The sequence below is a fragment of the Rhopilema esculentum genome, chromosome 20, assembly GCF_057945365.1.
Source record: "Rhopilema esculentum isolate cy_ngs chromosome 20, ASM5794536v1, whole genome shotgun sequence".
Classification (NCBI taxonomy): domain Eukaryota; kingdom Metazoa; phylum Cnidaria; class Scyphozoa; order Rhizostomeae; family Rhizostomatidae; genus Rhopilema; species Rhopilema esculentum.
In genome coordinates this window covers 11,052,614-11,071,996 of record NC_142834.1, presented here as the reverse complement: position 1 = coordinate 11,071,996, position 19,383 = coordinate 11,052,614, and the positions used below count along the sequence as shown (strand labels likewise).

Here is a 19,383-nt window from a genome sequence, read left to right as displayed (position 1 = left end):
TTATTGGCATATTGACACAAGAATATTGATTGGCTGTTAAGTAATCGATCTCTTCGACACGATAATATTACATCGAAATAAAAAAGTATGATATGACATTGCCTAAACCTCACGCGTAAATTAAGATACTTTGATGGAGCGATATTTCGAGGATCTCACTAAGTTCTTAGCCATAGCAGCTAAAATTTGTATAATTGATAAACAAATCTTGTGTTAGTCTTAACTGCTGCCTTAAACTACATTTGATAAAGTGTCTACTCAGTTTTATACAGATTGTTTTACAAATTGCCATCAACCTAAGAGAGAAATATGATAAGAAGTAGGCTATACAAAAGTAACAAAAGATACTTTTCCCTTAGAGAGACCACATGCATGAAAAATACAGGGAGTTATCATGGTGATATTTTAAAAACACGATTAACGTCACATTTCCTAACAAATTAGAGAGCTATAGACAAACGATGCTTGGTGGGATATTTGTCGGTAGTTGTGATGCAAAAAGGGTTGGCGCGTTGTACTTGGTATAAAGCAAGGAATTCTTCAAGAGATGACGATATAAATTTATTAATTCAAGCTAAGCTAAGAGAGTAGCGAAAAAACCGATGGTGCAGATAACCTATGTTATGGAGATAATGGGACATTGTTGAGGAAATTATTAGAGCTGGGCAGCTCCCAGTCACCCAATTTTGACTGTCTTGTTTTATAGTGCCTCTCTTATGCCATGCAGCATGCAGCTTGGCACAACTCTTTTGCCATTAGACCTTGGCCTCAGATTAAAAAATTGTCGTGTGAGAAATATTCGTGCAAACTCCATTATCCGGTTGAGAATACCATATTCATGAATTTCATTTAAAAATAGTGCCATGGAAGGGGAATCGGGACACAGCCCCCCCCCTTGTAAAATTAAATAGAGGTGTCTGAGGGCTAAGCCTCTCTACAGCCAAGTGTTGTATGTTTTGTTAGGCCAGTTCGTTACTTGACAATGTGAATTTACTCTAGGTATTCCACAAATGAGCAATATCTATTAGCTTTTTAAAGTCAATGAACAGTTTGGATGATTTCATAAACAAAACAGAAAACCTTTGAAACAAATGCAAGTAAAAAGGGGGTGACCAGGGGTGCAAATGAGGGGGCGTGGGGGAGGGGGGAGGGGGGGGTGCGACACCGCCCAATAATTTCACCACCCGGTCCCAATTTAAATTTGATGGCGATAAAGTCGGTCCCGATCTAGCCCTGTGCTTAGTATTTCTGTCTATCACACCCAAAATTGGTCCCAATTCTACTGGTACCATGCTGTATTGCAGTGCAGTAAGGTAATAGTGGACGCATTTTCTAAAGGTCATGTAAAAAGGTCATGCCAAGTAAAAAGGGGGTGACCATGAGTGTGGTATTGAATGTGGCTTCTACACGTTCCCTACAGCACAGCCCCTTCTTCCTAATTAATCAAGACTTCGACTTGTTTTAAAACATAATATGAGTCGACATCTTGATGAGCTATACTTTGCTATCTTGTCATTCGATAATATTTGGCCTGGTGGACGAGGCTTAGTGCGGTGATACCTAAGAATGTTCCGCTGATCTGATTACAAGACACCCTTGACACGAACATCTGACGCCTTGAGACCTGTTAGGCTTTATTGAATGTCAAGATTTACAGCTCTGAACTTTTGTTCCTAACTTAAATAAAGAACGAAGAAAACAACAGTGCATTAATTAGGTTGCAGTTTCATGGCCAAAGGTTAGCTCAAATTTCAGATCAGGTATTGTTGAACAAGAACCAGCTGCATGATCGGTTAGCCGTCAAGGGACGTGTAACTGAAGATGCAATACTTGAAAACACAACCACTGTTGTTACTACTTTTTCAGTCTCCTATTAGTCCGAAATTTGATTTAAGCTCTTTTTGAAAGTCATGTGGATTGAAATAAAATTCATGTTTTGCTAAAATTTTATAGCTTAAGTTATAATTAAACAAACACAAGAAGTATACAACAAAAATTTATGCAGAGACTCGTGCTTCTTTTATAATGGCGGGATTGGGACTGAATTTTAAAAAGTTGTTTATCAGTTTAACAGAGAAGTGCTAAGCTTGTTCGCTTCGTATATCTGTTACGGTATGAAACTCTTGGTTTTTAATTTGAGTATACACAAGCAGGCCGCAACCCAGCCCTCTTCTAGATATTACGAATGCTGATGAAAAGTGATTTTCAAACTCCAAAGATAATTAAAAAAAGTCTGATATGTTTAATTTGGAATTTGCTTCAGATGTCTTAAGTTATAATATCTGATAATATCTGTATTTACTCCATGGATGGAAATTATTCCATAAACCCTAGTTACATCTTCTTTGAATCAAACGATTCATTTATATGAAATCATAAAGAATTTGTATCTTTTTCTTGCAAGAATTTTTTAACGAGTTTCTTAACTCTTTATTTTCAATTCTTAATCTATTGAAGACAACTAATCATAGATTTTGGCACAAAATCCGTGTATGCAGACAAAGCCATGCTGTATTGCCCATCAATTCCAGATTTTTCGAAAATTGAAACTGCAGTTCTACCCAAATTGTTTATTTTTTAAAGAAAGCAAAGAACAAGCCATATGTAAACACACGCCTAGAAACACATAGAAGCATGAAGAACACACGCCCTTAGCATTCGCTGACAGCTCCTACAATATTTTGCATGACATCACGCTAGTGTCAGCCACAATGATTCTCGCTTACCATCTCACTAGTAAAAAACATTGTTGTTAAACTGTTGCTAATGATATTGGTTTAACACTTAAAAATATTGAGTAGGTGGTCTAATTCCTTCATGATCTATTATTGTTATTAATCTCACCAGCTTATCTCTTGCCTTAACACCAAAGCTGTGGAAAAAGTCAATCTTTTAGTGAAAGATGCTCGCCTCAAAACTCATAGGTCTCCATCTCATCATGATTCAAAACCAGCAAATACACGTTTATTTCAAAAGGCAACGTCTCCATATTTTGAAGCAAAGGACGTCAAAGGTGCACAGAGGCACAACTAGAGGACGTGTCACTTAGTTTTAGGCCGTAGTTCTCTTGGTTTAACTGTAGAAAGATTTAGAGGAATTAATAACGTTTATTTCGTTTGACATTCCTAGACTATTTTACACATTCGCTTTCCTTTAGTTTCTAGAAAATCACATCTCTATGCATTTCGATTTCATCAACCCATTTGCAAGAGGACGTTTGAAGTTACACCAAAAAGACGTTAATAGGTCTATGAGATCCCTTTGGTCAGAGATCTGAGAAAAGACGTGGTTCCATGGCCAAATGTGTATAAATTCTCATATTTACAAAGATTTGAAACCCAAATCTTAACAATATTTTCAAACGAAGCCCGCAAACTGGATACATGTCTAAAAATTTTCGTTAAGAATGAAAATGTACAATTAATTTTTATACTTGTAGCCGTGAAGTTGTCTAGGGTTGTGTAGATCAGAAGTTACTTAGAAATCTGGTGAATTCTTCAAAGTATATATTGCTCTAGTCGATACGACAGGGTACGATAGGAAACGACACTACACGAAACGACACGACACGGTACGACACGTGAAAATACGACACGATATGATGCGATACGGTACGATACGATATAATATGATACAACACCATAAGACGCGATACAACTTCTTTGTCCTAAGGTGCTACTTAAGTTGTTAAGCGTAACAAGCTATGACAACTCTAACTTTGGTTTGCTTTCAACATGGCATATTTAACATTTCCAAGCACAAATAATGAAGTTAAGAAGGAGACGTGAAACTGGTCTAAAACCACAAAAACAGGAGACTGAAGACCACATAAATGAGAAATTGTCTGCAGGAAAATTAATTAGCAACCGTAACGTAACAACCTTTAAATAAGTTAACATCACATGAATGTTAAAAGTCAAAGTTGTATTATCTATAATTTTCTCCTTGAAAATTTGACGAATGTAAATATCTAGTATTTTGATAAACAAAAACGATTTGTTCTGCAGTCTAAAAAATACATTTCCATAATTGTTTTCGTGCACTAGGATATTTTGTACAAACATGATTTCCTGGGAATTTGTTTTCATCATTAATAAAACGTTAAAGATCATAAAAGGCCCAGTGTTAGTTTTTTCAAGTCAGCTTGATCGATGCAAAAATCGCAGCGTATTTTAATTTTTTAATTTAGTGTGAGCTAGGGGGTGGCATTATGGAAAGAGCAATACAGCAGAATTCACATGCTGATCACATGGCAATTCCTCACGCTTGTTTATTGTTTTGATCTTTTTAAAGTACCATGTCAGTTATGGACGTTGGCGACCACGATACTGAACCTAGTTCGGTCTTAAAGAAGATGGTGAAGCATTCTATTCCGGATGTTACCTCATCTAGCATGATTGTATTGTTAAACATGAATAAAAGCTTGCTTAATATCAGCCTTGTGGAGAACATTGGGGGGTTTTAAGACTAATTCACTGGGCTGTAGAGGGGGCTGAGCCCCAAAAATCTCTATTAATTTCTACAATGGGGGGCTAAGCCCCGAGTCCCCTTCTATGGCACCAGTTTTTAAATGAAATTCATAAACATGGTATTCTAAACCGGTTAATGGATTCGGGTCGGTGACAAAATAATAATACGTATGAAGAAGACTGATTACCGTAGATTGGAACTGTGATGACGCTACATCCCCTTAATAAGAAGGGAGTGGGGGCTTTTCAATAAAATATCAAAAGAGTGCATATCTTGGACATCGGACATTGTCACTCAGAAGCTAATCGCCTGCTACTGTTTCATTTTAAGAAATACCTATGATTTAATCAATCTCGGTTTGGGTAATGTTATAACGAAATGTGTCTGTCCTTCTATTTTGTATTCTACCCAAACTTGAATTCATGTAGTGTTTTTACAAGCATTTGTCTGCAATGTCTATATACGTTTATTTTTCAGAACTGTCTCCAACTTTAGGTAAAAGTATCAGTACATTCCAAGCCAATGGGCGTAAAAGTACAAACATGGATGCTACATTCCTAGCCAATGTAACAATTGCAGCCCCAGTATGCAGTCAGCACGTGACATCGTGCGTAGAATATGCAAGTTTTGAAGAAGCCACTAAAAGATTGTAACAGTGTCCTTGATCTTTCTCGTATGAACCGGTATAACAAGTTTCAATAGAACGTACCCAGGTTGCACAGTTGTAAACAAACTTTAGAGGGAAATACTAGAAAACCCCCCTCCTTTTTGCATTGGAGCTGCAACCAGCACCGCTAGCTGCTTGTTTATGTGGCACTCAATTCTAATTACTGTAAAAGATCTTCAATTTTGAATTAACTTTATACAGCTTACGATTTTAGACAGCCATGAAACAATGCCGTATGTAATAGGATCTTAAATGTAGAAAAGAATTCATTCGAAAAATGACAGAACCCAGCACAGGGGAGGATCCTCTAATTTTGTAAGTTTCTAACCATTCACTTTGTAAAAGCGACAGCTTATGGCGACTGGCGCACAAAAATGAACCATACTTTCACGAACGGCTAAACCGTCGTATCTAGCCATGTCATTTCAATGTCGAAGGATGGCTTCTGGCCGAGATACCGGATTTTGTAGGTTTTACAATTCAGTTCGTTCTTCGTCAGTCGAACACTTTTTAATCAGCGTCAAAACAATAATTTCATTGAGAGTTGAATAACAAACGGTAATTCAAATACGTTAAGTATAACTGTTTTTAATTGGATTTCCGTATCTCTGAGTTAACCAAAGTGTGTTGAAACAATTTGCAAAGAAACCTCGATAAAAGAGGTTCCTTAGCACTATTAATCTTAACCTTTAAGGAAAGAAAATACATTTTCACCTTTTTCAAACATTGCGTTTACCCGCCAAAAACTTCCATTCTTCCAAGTTCTACGATTTTGCAGCCGATTTCAAGAAAGAGCAGAAGATACACAAAGAAAATTCTGCATAGGGCAAACAAAGAACAATTGAAAATTCCAAGGGTCTTTCTCATTGGACTTCATCTCGATGTTGCAGCTAAACGTAATGTTGGGTGTCGTGGAAGCTAAACGTTTACAGGGGGGTTAGTGTGGGTTTTGCCTGAATATTATTGCTTAATTGAGATAGAACTGTCCGAAAAAAGCCTGAAATGTGATGAAGTTTGCCTGATTAGGAGGTCAGTAGCCCTCCAACCCTTTTTTCTCCTATCTCTTCGACACAGTTAAAAATGACTTGCTTAAGGAGAGAAATCAATATGATTGGTACAATTGTAATTAACCTTGGGTTTGAGGTAATCGAGGTTGTTAAAACGTGGCCTTTCTCAAATTTTTTAATGTTAAAGCTGAGATGAATGTTTTAAAGTATGCTGATATGTAAACGAAAAGCATCTACACATCAAAAGTGTCTCACAGTTTTTGCTAAACTTAGTGACAGAAGTCCGTGAAAACATTTTCAATGAAAAATTGGAACAATTACGTTTCATTGCTATTTTAAAAACATTTAAAGGACGTTTTCTTTATTTCAAATATCGGATTCCGTTTAGAGAGCAAACTAAGACTTCGAATGAGATACTCAGTGTCCACTTCGAAGTGTCTAACTCAACATCTTATTCATTATGACTTAGTTTTTTCTAAATGGCAGGGCGTCCACTGCTCCAAAACAGCGAACCAAAGCCGCAAAGAAGAAATCAAGATAAGATAATACTCACTCTTGCATCTGCCAGATGCATATTTATGAAGTTTTTTCCTTCTTATACGTCCAACATCACAGTACAAACCAACATCACACACTCCTTTGGCATTTTTGTAGGCGCCACACTCTTGGCCTTCTAACCTGGCACAGTACAGACAGCAACCACACACACCATATACAATACCACCCGGACAATCATCGCGGACGTCTTTAGCTTTTCTGCAATTGTATCTGCTACAGTCGTTGTTGCATTTGAAATGAAATCGATTGTTTTTCAGTGAATTATTTGCTTCGATAAGAAACAGGCTTGCTAGAAACCAGAATTTCAACATAGCAATATACGGCGTCTCCATGTGACAGCTTTTTCTATACAACCAATACTACAGACTGTGGGTGCGAACCTTCTTCACCGTGATCTACACTCCATCTGAGGCGAATTGATCTGCTGGTCGTTTTATCCACTTTATCAGCAGCGGCATGCTTTCAAGTTCAACTGAAATGAGAGGATAAGGATACCATGGCCATCAAGGTAATTCATAGATTCATCGCTTCTGTTCGCAGGGTGGAGTCCAGGAAGGTTTAAGGGTTTTATCGAATATTGTACCTTCATTCAATTTGTCGCCTGCAAAATCTTAGTACTCGGAAATTTTCTCACCGGAAATTTGCAATTACGATGCGTTAGCAAATAGCAATGACTAAAAACCGCAGTTAATGTTAAGCCAAGTTATAAGAATTTGAAATAGTGGTGTATCGATTGACCATTTCATGACGTCATTTCAAGATTGACACTTAATTTCAACAGCACAACCGTACATTGGGATTGGAATGCGAGGCAATGGAACGAAAGCTTCGTTCGTTTGCAGTACAATATCTCCATTGAAAATAAGCGAGAAGACAGTGAAGACCTTGTCTTTTTCAACACTTAATTCAGGGAAGGATGTATGATGTAAAAATTTAATCAAAACCTTTGACTAGACAGCGACTGTGGTCCCGTTTATTACATTGAAGAGTTTATCTTTTAACTGCATTAATGTCTGTTAATTTGAATGTGGGGGCATGTCAACCGAAACAATTCATTTTGAAAGGTTACACTTGTCTACCAACTAAATGAAATTTGTTACTAACTGTTTATCTACAAAATCATTACAAACTGTTTAACTACAATATTTTGTTCACGTTGGTTTTTTCTTTATTGAGTATTTTTGAAAATATTTGTCAGAATGTGGTCATGGTTTTGAAAAAGAAGGCACCAATTACATTTTGAGAGCTCTCTCAGACACATTCATTGCCATCCTTTCTGTACCTTTAATGTTTCAAATATAAAAAGGATACTATAGTTGAAATAATCCAAAAAGAAAGATTTTAGAATCGATAGTTGGATAAATCTAGTCAAACTTTTGATATATTGGCAATATACGTATACATATGGGGATCTGAAGATTTAATTCGGCCTAACCGTTTGTAGGGAATTTAGAATGGTAGTCATTCTTGGTTCTTATTCTCTGTCAGTTATTTTCTCAGTTCTTTAGTCAGTCAGCGATTCGGCATTCAGTCAGATAATTTGTTGATTAGTTACTCAATTAGCTACTTATTCAGTTGCTTATTTAGTTAGTTAGTTGCTTACTTAGTTAGTTAGTTCCCTATTCAGTTAGAGAGCTAGTTAGCTAGTTAGTTAGTTAGTTAGTTAGTTAGTTAGTTAGTTAGTTAATTAGTTAATTTGCTAGTTAGTTAGTTAGTTAGTTAGTTAGCTAGTTAGTTAGTTAGTTAGTTAGTTAGTTAGTTAGTTAGTTAGTTCGTTAGTTACTTCGTTAGTAGTTAGTTAGTTAGTTCGTTAGTAGTTAGTTAGTTAGTTAGTTAGTTAGTTAGTTAGTTACTTAGTTAGTTAGTTAGTTAGTTAGTTAGTTAGTTAGTTGGTTAGTTAGTTAGTTAGTTAGTTAGTTCATTAGTTAGTTAGTTGGTTAGTTTGATAGTTAGTAAGTTTTTTAGCCTGCTATTCAGTTAATCTTTTAGACAGTAAGATTCTAGATTCAGTATTACAAACTGCAACGTAGAATTTTCATTTCTAGGGTCTGAATAATAATTCAGAGCCACGCTGAGTGTCTGTGAAATCATAGAGTTAAATGCTCTATGCTGAGGTGGGAGAATGTATTGTACACAAGTTTTTTGCATTTCCTGTTGATGTTGTTTCTCTTATTGTTGCTGTTGGTTTTGCCCTTCTTCTCTGGTCCATATAACAGAATAGAGATTCTACTTTTTGCTGATGTTCAATGACATGCTATGCATTGAATATTGTCATTTAAAAGAATGACGAGGAAGACATAATTAAAAAGTAAACACGATTCACTGATTTAGCACCTCACATAAAAATGGCTCAGATCGTTTTAATGACGGTGACTAAATGGGGATTAAGAATGATTGCGGATATAGTTTTAAATTTCTTCTTTGAAAATTCGCATTAAATGTAAGGAAGATTAGTGTTAACATAATTCCGATAATTAGATTAGATGAAGAAATAACAAGACCAGAAAAAAGACAATACCCCATTTAAAACATTTATTCAGTAAGTCGCTTCAAGAAGCAAATAATACGAACTGATATTCCTTGCCAAGTTACAGTTTGTTTGGGATGTCTCCATAAAACTATTTTAATTGGCTTATTGTCCTGTTCAATACAATAGATCGGACTTAAAGCAGAATATTTGAACATTTTTGGTTAAGAGTTCGCCAACTTGAATTTTGCACTTTTCATTGCAAAATTTTTCGTCTTTTTAAAGATGGGGACAAATTGAGGCCGATTAGTTAGAGAAACATCATTCTATCTTAAGTTTTTAGGAAACTATTGAATATAAAAAGCTTTTTCTTAGCAGACAGCTTTAGCGTCACACGTATTAGAAAGGCTCGGCAATGAACGGTGGTGAAGGTACTAGCACAGCCTTTAAGCTAAAATATTCCCTATTTACGTGTGGGGTGAGACAAGGTTGCATATTAGGTCCTCTTATTTTTATTCTATTCTCTCACAGTCTTTAACCTTGAGATCGTAAGGGCCTTCATGTGGGTTATAATTAGCAATGGATCTCCATTCCTTGTTCGCCGATATTTCAAGTGATTTGCAATTTCAACTAAATGCTTTGAATAGGCACGTTATACTGATCAAGAAAAACATGGAGCTAACTCAAGAAATACATGGAGCTATGTTAAGTATCATGGTGTTATAATTCGATACGTTTAGTATAAACAGTCATTTGGTGGTACAAAACTTGAAAATAGCTTTGAAAAAAGCAAACATTTGAGTAAACTAAAGCTTTTCGTCTGACACCCTTCAGAGTTTCAAGCTTCAGAACATAGATTGGAAAACTCTACGATAGGAAACATATATACCCAGTTGTGGATCGAAATAGGCCAAATATATTCTGACGTTTAAACTCTGAAGAGTGATTCGAGTTATGACAACATCGCCCAGTTTTCCTGTGCTTTATCTGTTTGGGTCTAGTGGTAAACGAACTGATGCGAGACTAACTTTTGAAGAGGTTTCAGTTTTACCAGTTGGACTTAGCTACAGTTAAAGCCGACATATCAAAAGATGCCTTTTCACCACCTTTTCTAGAACCGAAAATTTCTGAAACTAAACATCGAGAAAGGCCACATGCAGGGCATTATAGCGTTTCCAATCATTAGTTTGTGAAAATGTAAAATTTCGATGGCGGGAACGTGCTGAAAATGGAACTTTTGATAGAATTCAGTGAAATATTTAAGCCAGGAACAGGACTGACATGATTTCTAATGCTTAAAATGTTTTATAGCTAGTAAACAATGCATGGCAGCAGAAGGTCACAAGAAGACAAATCTTTTCAAAGGCTACATACAAGATTATTGAACATAACTGTACAATCTTGGATTGCTTTTTAAATCAAAGCTAAGACCCTTGAAATCTAGCCTGAAAAACAGATTCGAAAGATTTAAATCCTTGTCAACTTTAGACATGTACTTGGGTTTGTCTGAAACATTGTCACAGATTTGCAGCAGAAATTGTTTCTTCTACGAAGTCCATATTCTGTATGTCAATACATCTTACAGATAATCATAAAAAATGTGTGACGTAATCAAGAGATGAATTCCTTTAGCGGAAACAGCAAAAGAAGAAAAAATTCAAATCCACTTTTGTCATTAACGCTTTATATATAGGTCAAAGACGCAAGCCTAACATGGGTGGTAATCGTGGAACATGTTAAAAAGAACTGCTTATCTAAGGTCTGCTAAAGAGCTACGTGTAAACCAAATTTTGGATTTAGCTCAAGCTTGCAAAGTGGCAAGTGGCAAGAGTGCGCAGATGCGTAGCTACAGGGGGAGGGGGGAGGGGTGTTTGTAGGAGGTTCAACAACCCACAATACTTCATGGAATCGTCGGTACACGTTTTTTTATAAGAAACATAGATTGGGTCCTAGTACTAAAAGTTTCTAATTTTTCACCAGTTTCTAGTACTAGAAGTTTCTTAAAAGTTTCTTATTTTTAGACAAGTATTTCGCATCAAATTTTGCGCTTTCCTTCGCATATTAATTGTATTAAAGTTTATAACACAGCAGTAAGATTTGATATCGTATCTCTTGTTCGTTATTCTTATGGAAGCAGGGGTAATTTTCAACGAGACACCCGGTACAGTGTGCTTAAATTGTTGTAATGCGGGAACTGCCTATAAAGCGATAATAATACTTAAAATTTTGTGCCTCTAGGCCCAAGAATAAGCGTCAATTATTGAGGAAAATCATGTCTACTCCATTTATGTAATTTAACCTTATATAGTCTTCGCCTTGGTCTTAAAACAGGACACGGTATTCTTTTAGCTTTGAATTGAACCATGTGTTAGCAAATTCAAATCAAGCAAAAATGGATTGTTTGGCGTATTATTTTCCGGCTCAGAAAGACATCTTATTTTTTTTCGGATTTTCGTAAAAGCATTGGAATTTCTTTCTTAAATTGGAATTTCGGAATTTCTTAAATTTTTGGGGCTCTAGTACTCGGTTTCTTATAAACCGGTTTCTTAATAAAACGTGTAAATCTTCAGTTTGTCCACAAAACCCTTAGTTTGTCGGTAAAATGTCAGTAGGCGGAATGGTACCTAAACTCTTCTCAATCTACGTCTTCGTCGGTAAATTTCTCTATTGATGACCCTCCAACCCCCTAGTCTGGACAGTCAAGGGACTTCAATGAGAATGCGGGTTTAGATTAAACACTGCTGTTCTACTGAAGTTCGCTTGCATATTAGCAGTGGTGTACCAAAGGGGGGAATAGGCGGGTCCGGACCCCCCCACTTTTCTAAAATATGATCCTCGAGATTTGTCCAAAAATGATGTAAAACTCATTGGGGGGGGGGGGGGTGGGGTGCAGTATACTGTATGCGTGTATCAATAACAATTGAAAAATACCTTGCTATTTACCGTAGCTAACACTAATCAAATAATGCGGGGAAATTTTGCAAAAAAGGAGTTTCCCCGCATTTGCGAGTGTCTGAAGGGCGTGGTGAAAAAATTTCTGGGTGCTCCGCTCCGCCCCCCCCCCCCCCACTGCTGCAGCCCTGGGTACGCCACTGCATATTAGAGAGCTTTTCTGGGCGCAAGCGCAGTAGATCTGTTCAGCAGACTACTTTCCAGCAAAAACAATTCGTGTCATGCTATATCTGGTCACAATATAATTTTATATCGCTGCATAAAAAATGAATGGCCATTCTCTGGATACTGATAATGATTGCGTAGAAATGAGGTTTGTTACACAGGCGAGGTTTGTGCTGATCTGCATAACCTAACGACAGGATCATCCTCTCATTAAAAAGTTGCTAGTCAAACAGAATCCCTGAAGTCACTTGTTTAAATTTTTAAGAGCGTAGAAATATTGCGTTGGAGGCCACAAAGCCTGCAACTGCTGCGTTTTTTCTGTGAACACAGCCATCCTACGCAAATTTATGTGGTGACAAGGTATGACTGCAGAAAAAGCAAGTTGATAACCACATAGTGCAAAGTCTCCAAACCACATGATCGAAGAAAAGGCACTTAGCTTGGTGCCAACCATATGAATTTCCAATATTGTTTTCGCATGTCTTCGACTGTAAATATTTTGCACTTGCTTCTGACTTCGTATTTTTCTGTACAGTCTGAATTTCAATCTGAATCTCACGACGACAGATGTTGACTGAATGCAAGGGTGTAGAAGAAGGGGGCTAAGATTGGCTAACCCTATTTGAAAATAAATGTCAAAAACAACCTGTCAATTCCGGGGTCTGGTTCGAAAATATTCAATTTTTTTCCGAGTCCTGATTTGTCTTTTGTTGGTGTATTCTGATATCAATTTATTTCTTTTAAAGCAGTTAGTCAAACAGCACACTCTTTCTAAAAAGCACGAGATAATTTTCGTCGAAGCTCTATGGTCTCATTTTCGGGATAATTTCAGGCTCGGTTTTTTTGACTACATTGGCTTTGCTGCACTTACTTAACATAAATGCTGTTTTAAGGCCACAAAATAACAGTCGTGCATGACGTTTTTAGTGCTCGGTTAATTAAGTGACAAATACTTCTGTGTTTTTTAATATGAAAAAATTTAAAAAAACTCATTGTCTTTTCTTCTAATTTTCCATCCAAGGCTTTCGTTGTTCTTTATTTTTTTGAAAAATCGAAGCTTGATGTCTCTACAAAGTGTTTTCCAATAAGGACGTTTAGCTGCCCTGGAGCTTGGCAAGTTTGTCAAATAAGAGCAAATCATTGAATACATAGGGGCAAACGTACATTTCAAGTACTTAAAATCCTTCTTTACTGCTATTACAGGGAAAATAAAAGAAGAGGAGAATTCAGTTTAGTTAAGTAGACTATCATAGAATAAAGAATGCAAACAAGTCTAAATGAAAGAACAATAATAATAGAATGTAAAAAACAGAAAATAATAGGCAAAAGCAGTGTGTTGAGAAGCAACAAAAATTCTCAGGAATTTCGCACCTTCCCAAAAGTTTTGCTAGATCATCAACCGATAAAACGGCATTTCCGCTGTAGCATGAATAGGTATTTAATTGGAAGCAGTTAAGAATGCCGAATTAATTTACAGAATCGCTTCTGTCAACTCTTTTATGCGCATTAGTTTCTGGAAACCTATGATAATTGATCGTTAGAGTTTCTTGTCACGCATTTATACATGCAGCTTAAGTCGGTACACGTCTAAAAGGCAGGGAATTAATTTTACCTAATGCTAGAATCAAGAAGATTATTATTGAGAAAAGGCCCAGTAAGACATTGGGACAATTTATGGAGCCCCAGTGAGAAGTTTATACAGGCTTATAGCTTTATTCGCTTAAGTATTATGAATCTTAAGAGATTAACATTCGTTATCATCATCGAGTAAAACGATGACCTTGAGTTTGTCTCCTACAATGTTCCTTCTGGAATAGTTATCAATACAGCATAAGTATGTAAGTCACATATTTCTTGCAGGAAACTATTTTGATAGCGCTCTTGTTGAAAGGCAGATTCCAGATGAATGACAATAGCTTATGATATGCTTTCTTCTAGAAATATCCCAAAAACTTCCAATGAATTCACGAAATTTAGAATATTTTTCAAAATAAGGAACTTTAAAGTAGAAATAGAAGGTAAGGAAGGGCCTGGTTTGCATCAAATTGCCACTAATGAAAGCTAAATTTGAAAATCTCTTTTGATGCTGTCATTGAGAGACTTTCATAAAATAACTTTTATGCTCTAGTTGCTATATGCATAACGTTTCACTTTAAGTGACAATAGAAGTTGGGGGTATGTGACAAGGGAACATTCATAAGGCTCAAAAAGTATAATCGTATTTTTGAATATGCGTAGCAGTCCAGATAAACTCCGGTTGCTTACTCGATTGTTATAACTGCTGTCAAAATGCTGATATGAATCCAGCTATTCTGTAATTTGATTGGTTAATATCGAGCAACTTGTATGCTGATTGGTCTGATTAGAACAAGTTACGCCCCCCCCCCTCGATACTACTTGTATGGACCCCCAGTCTACAAGGAACAGCGTCAGCTCGCAATGTAGATACATCATAACATGTCAAGAGTCTCGTTGTCTCTACTTGGGTCAACTGAACTTCTGACCACGTCGTAAGTTAACAAGACTAGGCAGATTAAAGTCGTCTGAAACATGTCATGCAATAGGCAGCATATAAATTGATCTCTGCGAATCCTTTGAACTTTCTGGCAACCTTGATGGAAGCCTTGTAACGAATACCTTTATTCCACAGACGAAGAGGACTCATCTGTCTTTGAGTAAAGATATTCTCCAATCAATATTGCTGTTCATACCGGGGCATTCAATCGGAGCCGGCTGATTTATTGGGTTAAATTGTGACCATCAAAATGTCGCATAGGATTTCATTATACCGGATATCCATAAGAACTGAAATTTCACACATTAACATAGATTTAGGGTCTTCCAAAAGGAATGCAGTAAACCCTACCACACACACATATGTGGTAATTTCAATGTTAGACGCGGAGCCTTGAATCAATAAGATACCTGAATTCTATTGGAATTCAGACTGCTTAATTCCTTGAATGGACAGAAAGAGCTTCTGCCTTGATCTGTAACACAGATATGAAAGAAAATTATAAGAAGCGTCTTTGACAAAGAAGAACATGGGTAGGTCTGGGTGTGGTTTTGAAGTCTGTTTTATTTCAAATTACCATCCTTATCATCTACCAGTCCCGATAAGCGAAAAAATGTATTCTGAATTCATATTCCTTTCCATGCCATGTTTTGCTATGATCTACGTATATGACTGTACTTTCTCCCTTAACAATTTTGCAAGCTTGACGACTAAAAATCATTCATATTATCAGGAACTTTAGTCAATGTACATTTTTATGGCTGAGTGGTACTGCATTCTAATCATTCATCACAGATTTTAATCTTCTACCTTATATGAAATTATTCAAATGATGTCAATATTTTATTTCGGTTTTCTCCTTACGGTCTTTATCCTAAACTTAAAAACGGAATTGTAAAATCCGGAGTTTCTATCATTTTCAAAGCACCTGAAGGGCGTGGCACCAAAATCCAATCAGCAGTTAACAACTCCCCACCCGATCCTTACCTCTTTAATCCACCTCTGTCCTCTCCTATAAGCTAGACTGCTCATATTTTATAGGTAGATAAATCAAGATCGAGATAAAAAGGATGCAGAATTAGCATCACATGTCCGAGGCTGCAACCTACAAGTATTACGAGATCATTGACAGCAAAGCGACCCACAAAAAAGTCGTAGCGCTTACGTTTTGTGATAAAGAAACAAAAATTTAGTTATTAAAGGAGGAACCCTTCGTGTTAGTCGAGGTCTACACTTTATATGTTAAATTTAGCATCCCTACAAGCTTATTATAAACGAATTAACCGCTAAACCTTTGTAAACTTTATATGTTTATATAAAAGCAATTATTTTTCTAAATTTAATGAAATCTCTAGGCAATTTCAACAGTTAAAATTTTTCATGGTTGACGTAGCTTGAAATGAAGATCTCTGTCATTTTCTGAGATATAGCTCATCTGATTGTTGGCAAGTATCTTCTGCTGAAGAATAAGGTACAACACGTGTCACAAAGTGCACTGTACGTTCGGCCCCCTGGTCATTTATTTCTTGGCAAAAATATTGATTTGTTAAAATTAATTTGTGCAATTTTAAAACAATTGGCTTGAAAAACATTTTTAGCAAAGCGTCACAGGATAATTTGGCAATAATGATTCAAAAATCCCTCTTTCGAACTGGGTTTACATATTACTCCCTCGTAGTGATCATGATATTCTATGTCTAGGACAATGAAAAGCGAATGCAGCCCTTAAGAGATTTTTGCTTACGTTTTGCGCCTTCAAATAGCGTCACTCGTACATCTAGAAAGACTTGATAACAAATTATTGTACTTCACTTCCCCATTCAAAAGAGATAGGTATCTGATTGGTATCGAATCAAGAAGAAAGTTTGTTAATGAGAGAAAACCTCATCTGGGATTGAACGAGAAAGTATGATATGGGGCTCCAAAGCATTTTGGTGTTCTGTTATAATGTTTATTTACAGTGGACTATGGTTACAGTTGCGTCAAATGATGAATTTGTGACACTAAGCGGAGTGTGACTGTAAACGGAACTAAATTGAGTAGTTTTGGAACTTTGGGTCTAAAATGTTTGTGACTGTCACGGGTAGTGTGACTTTAGGCGGAATTAACTGTGTATGTTAATTACCTATTTAAATTCATTATTTCAGTTAAATGCTTCATTGGCAATCTAAAGTAACAATATGAAGTTTAACACGATGGAGTTAAATCAGTGAAATCTTGGATGGAGTTTCGCCCATGTTTCGGGTCAAATCAACCTCAGTTCTACTGGAAATTAACGGAAAAGAGGAGATGGCAACTTTCGCTTTAGGTGGACTGGAAGAAATTTCCGATTGGCTTCATTGTGCCACACTTTAGAAAGCAATCGCTAGATTACCAGCCACGGATTATCCAGGACTGACAATTGAAAACTTTGCTTAAAAGCAAACTGAAGTACTTGCTTTTTTCCAAAAGGAAACTGGGCAGAGATATTAGAATTTGCGGATTCCTTTTGGTGAGGAAATTCTTCAGGGTTTATCCAAAACGCAGCTAAGCAGAGAACGAAAAAAATTAGTCACTTGATGATACATTTCCTTAATTCTACATCCCTTGATATTTCGTTGCGTGCTTGGGAGGGGCTAGTTACCAGCACACTTGAATTAAGGTCTGAGGTTTGATTAAATGGATAAAAAACTTAGGCCATGTCCTTATTGTTGCCACGATAAAACACCCTTTTATCCCCTCACAAAGTAAAATTTGCAAAAATATTGTCCCATCACCCAACATTTTCTTATTAGATTTAGACGAAATATGAAATTGATCAAGCCAAGAACTGGGCTTGGAGGACGTGTCTCTGCTGTAGCAGTGCCATTGCAGTTATAAGCATTTAGGGAGTCATATATTGACATTAAATGAGTTGCAAATGAATCACTGAGATGTGTTTCATTGTCGTGGCTATTAATGAATCATAATGATAATTAGGATTTACCACCAGCTCATTTCCTGGTATTTTTACTACTTGCGCGATCTATCGCCAGCTTTCCCATCGCGGTTCTTTGAAAACCGTTTAAATAACGAGGAAGCATCTTTGAAAAGCATTGAATATGCGAGAAACTGACAAACCATTTAAGAATATGACATCATCATTATACTATTTTGTTTGTTTCTGGCAAACATTTCCTTGGCATGTTATAAAGAAAGCATTTCGATCATATCGTTGTCTATTGCCTTACATGGAGCTTCATCCTATGTGATTAAGTGTGAAGTATGGTAAGCCTTGAGATTCAAATATCTGAGCATTGGAGATGTGTATAATACTCCTTAATAAATAAAGAGCATGCTTTAACGTTAGACTAATTTGATCCGATTTGACTTTGAGAAATCAATTTCCAAAGGTTGCTTTTAGATTTTATCCTTTAAGGCTCTTTATACAAGAAATAAGAGGAAAGCACTTTTTTCATACTGCTAAAGCAGCTGTTAATTTTTGCTGCTGAAAAAAGCGAGAGTCTTTGAAGCTCAGTAAAATTCGTATCCATATGTTGTAAAGGGTATACGCGCATCCCTTAGTTTCTTGTAAACATTTGCGGATTTTCAATTCATAGAAAACATTGAAAACCTTGTTCTTACATCAATTCTTGATTCATCAATCAAAATCTTCAGTATGGTGGTTTAGTTTGTCAAATTGAGGTTTCAGCTAGTTTCAGCTTTTTGGGCAAAGTTTCTTTAGATATCTAGCGATGACAAACACTAGATAATGTCATATAGCAAGTTTGATGTTCCAATTTCAGTCAAATGCATTATAATGAATCCATATCCGTATTACCTAGAGATGAATTGCTTTGCAGCTATGCTTCTTTCTGAAGCAATGATTTCTTTATCTTTTCACTTACAATTACAATTTTGCATGTACAACTGGAAGAGATTTGTACGTGAGGCCAACCTCAATAATGAATCAACTTAAAAAGTTTTTTTTTTACAAATAAAATGACAAAACAGTGAACAAATATTTATTGTCATAATTGGTAAACTCATTTTCAGGCCTAATGCGCAAAAATGCACAAAAATACCGCTACTAGAATCGGTTAAGTGTCTATTTACATGGAATATAAAATTAATGGAAGCAAAATATTTCAAAGCAGATCAAGTAACCTAGATTGCCAATTAGGTAAAAAATATCCAAACCAGACTTTAATGCCTGCACTTCGATATCATTAATGGAACACCATAGGTACACATTTACTACTGAAAAACCAATAGCGATATTCTCTTTTTTGATATCATAAAAGCGTCCCTAATATTCTTGAAATTGCCAAACAACACATACTTTTGAAAGTTCAGAAAATGATGCCAATATTGTTAATATCAGGTTAATACACCGATACTGCTATGATTTATTAATCATTAAATAAGATTTCTCGTACCTGGGGTAACGCTTTATTCTCCAAAATGCAATTTTTAGCCTCAGATATCAGAGTTTTTCTCCAGATTACACGATAGTCTTGACGTTCCTGCTTAACCTCGAAGACCTCCCCTTTGTTAGCACAAGAGACCTGACGCTGGCTTGTAAAGTCGCAAATGATTGATTAAAGAAACACGAAGCTAAGAA

At 36.3% G+C, this 19,383-nt stretch overlaps 1 protein-coding gene across 2 annotated transcripts in view; it reads right to left on the bottom strand.

Moving 5' to 3' along the window:
- Positions 1 to 19,383, bottom strand: part of LOC135687180 (cysteine-rich motor neuron 1 protein) — a 22,642-nt gene extending 3,259 nt beyond the window's left edge. The window contains exons 1-2 of one of the 2 annotated variants that reach the window (XM_065203678.2): positions 19,199 to 19,383; positions 6,698 to 7,174 (exon numbers count right to left, since the gene is read on the bottom strand). In XM_065203678.2, coding sequence (XP_065059750.1) covers positions 6,698 to 7,034 — 337 coding nt within the window. In that variant the 5' untranslated portion in view covers positions 7,035 to 7,174; positions 19,199 to 19,383. Of the gene's footprint in view, positions 1 to 6,697; positions 7,485 to 19,198 lie in introns of those variants that run through there. The other variant, XM_065203679.2, reaches the window with a different exon arrangement.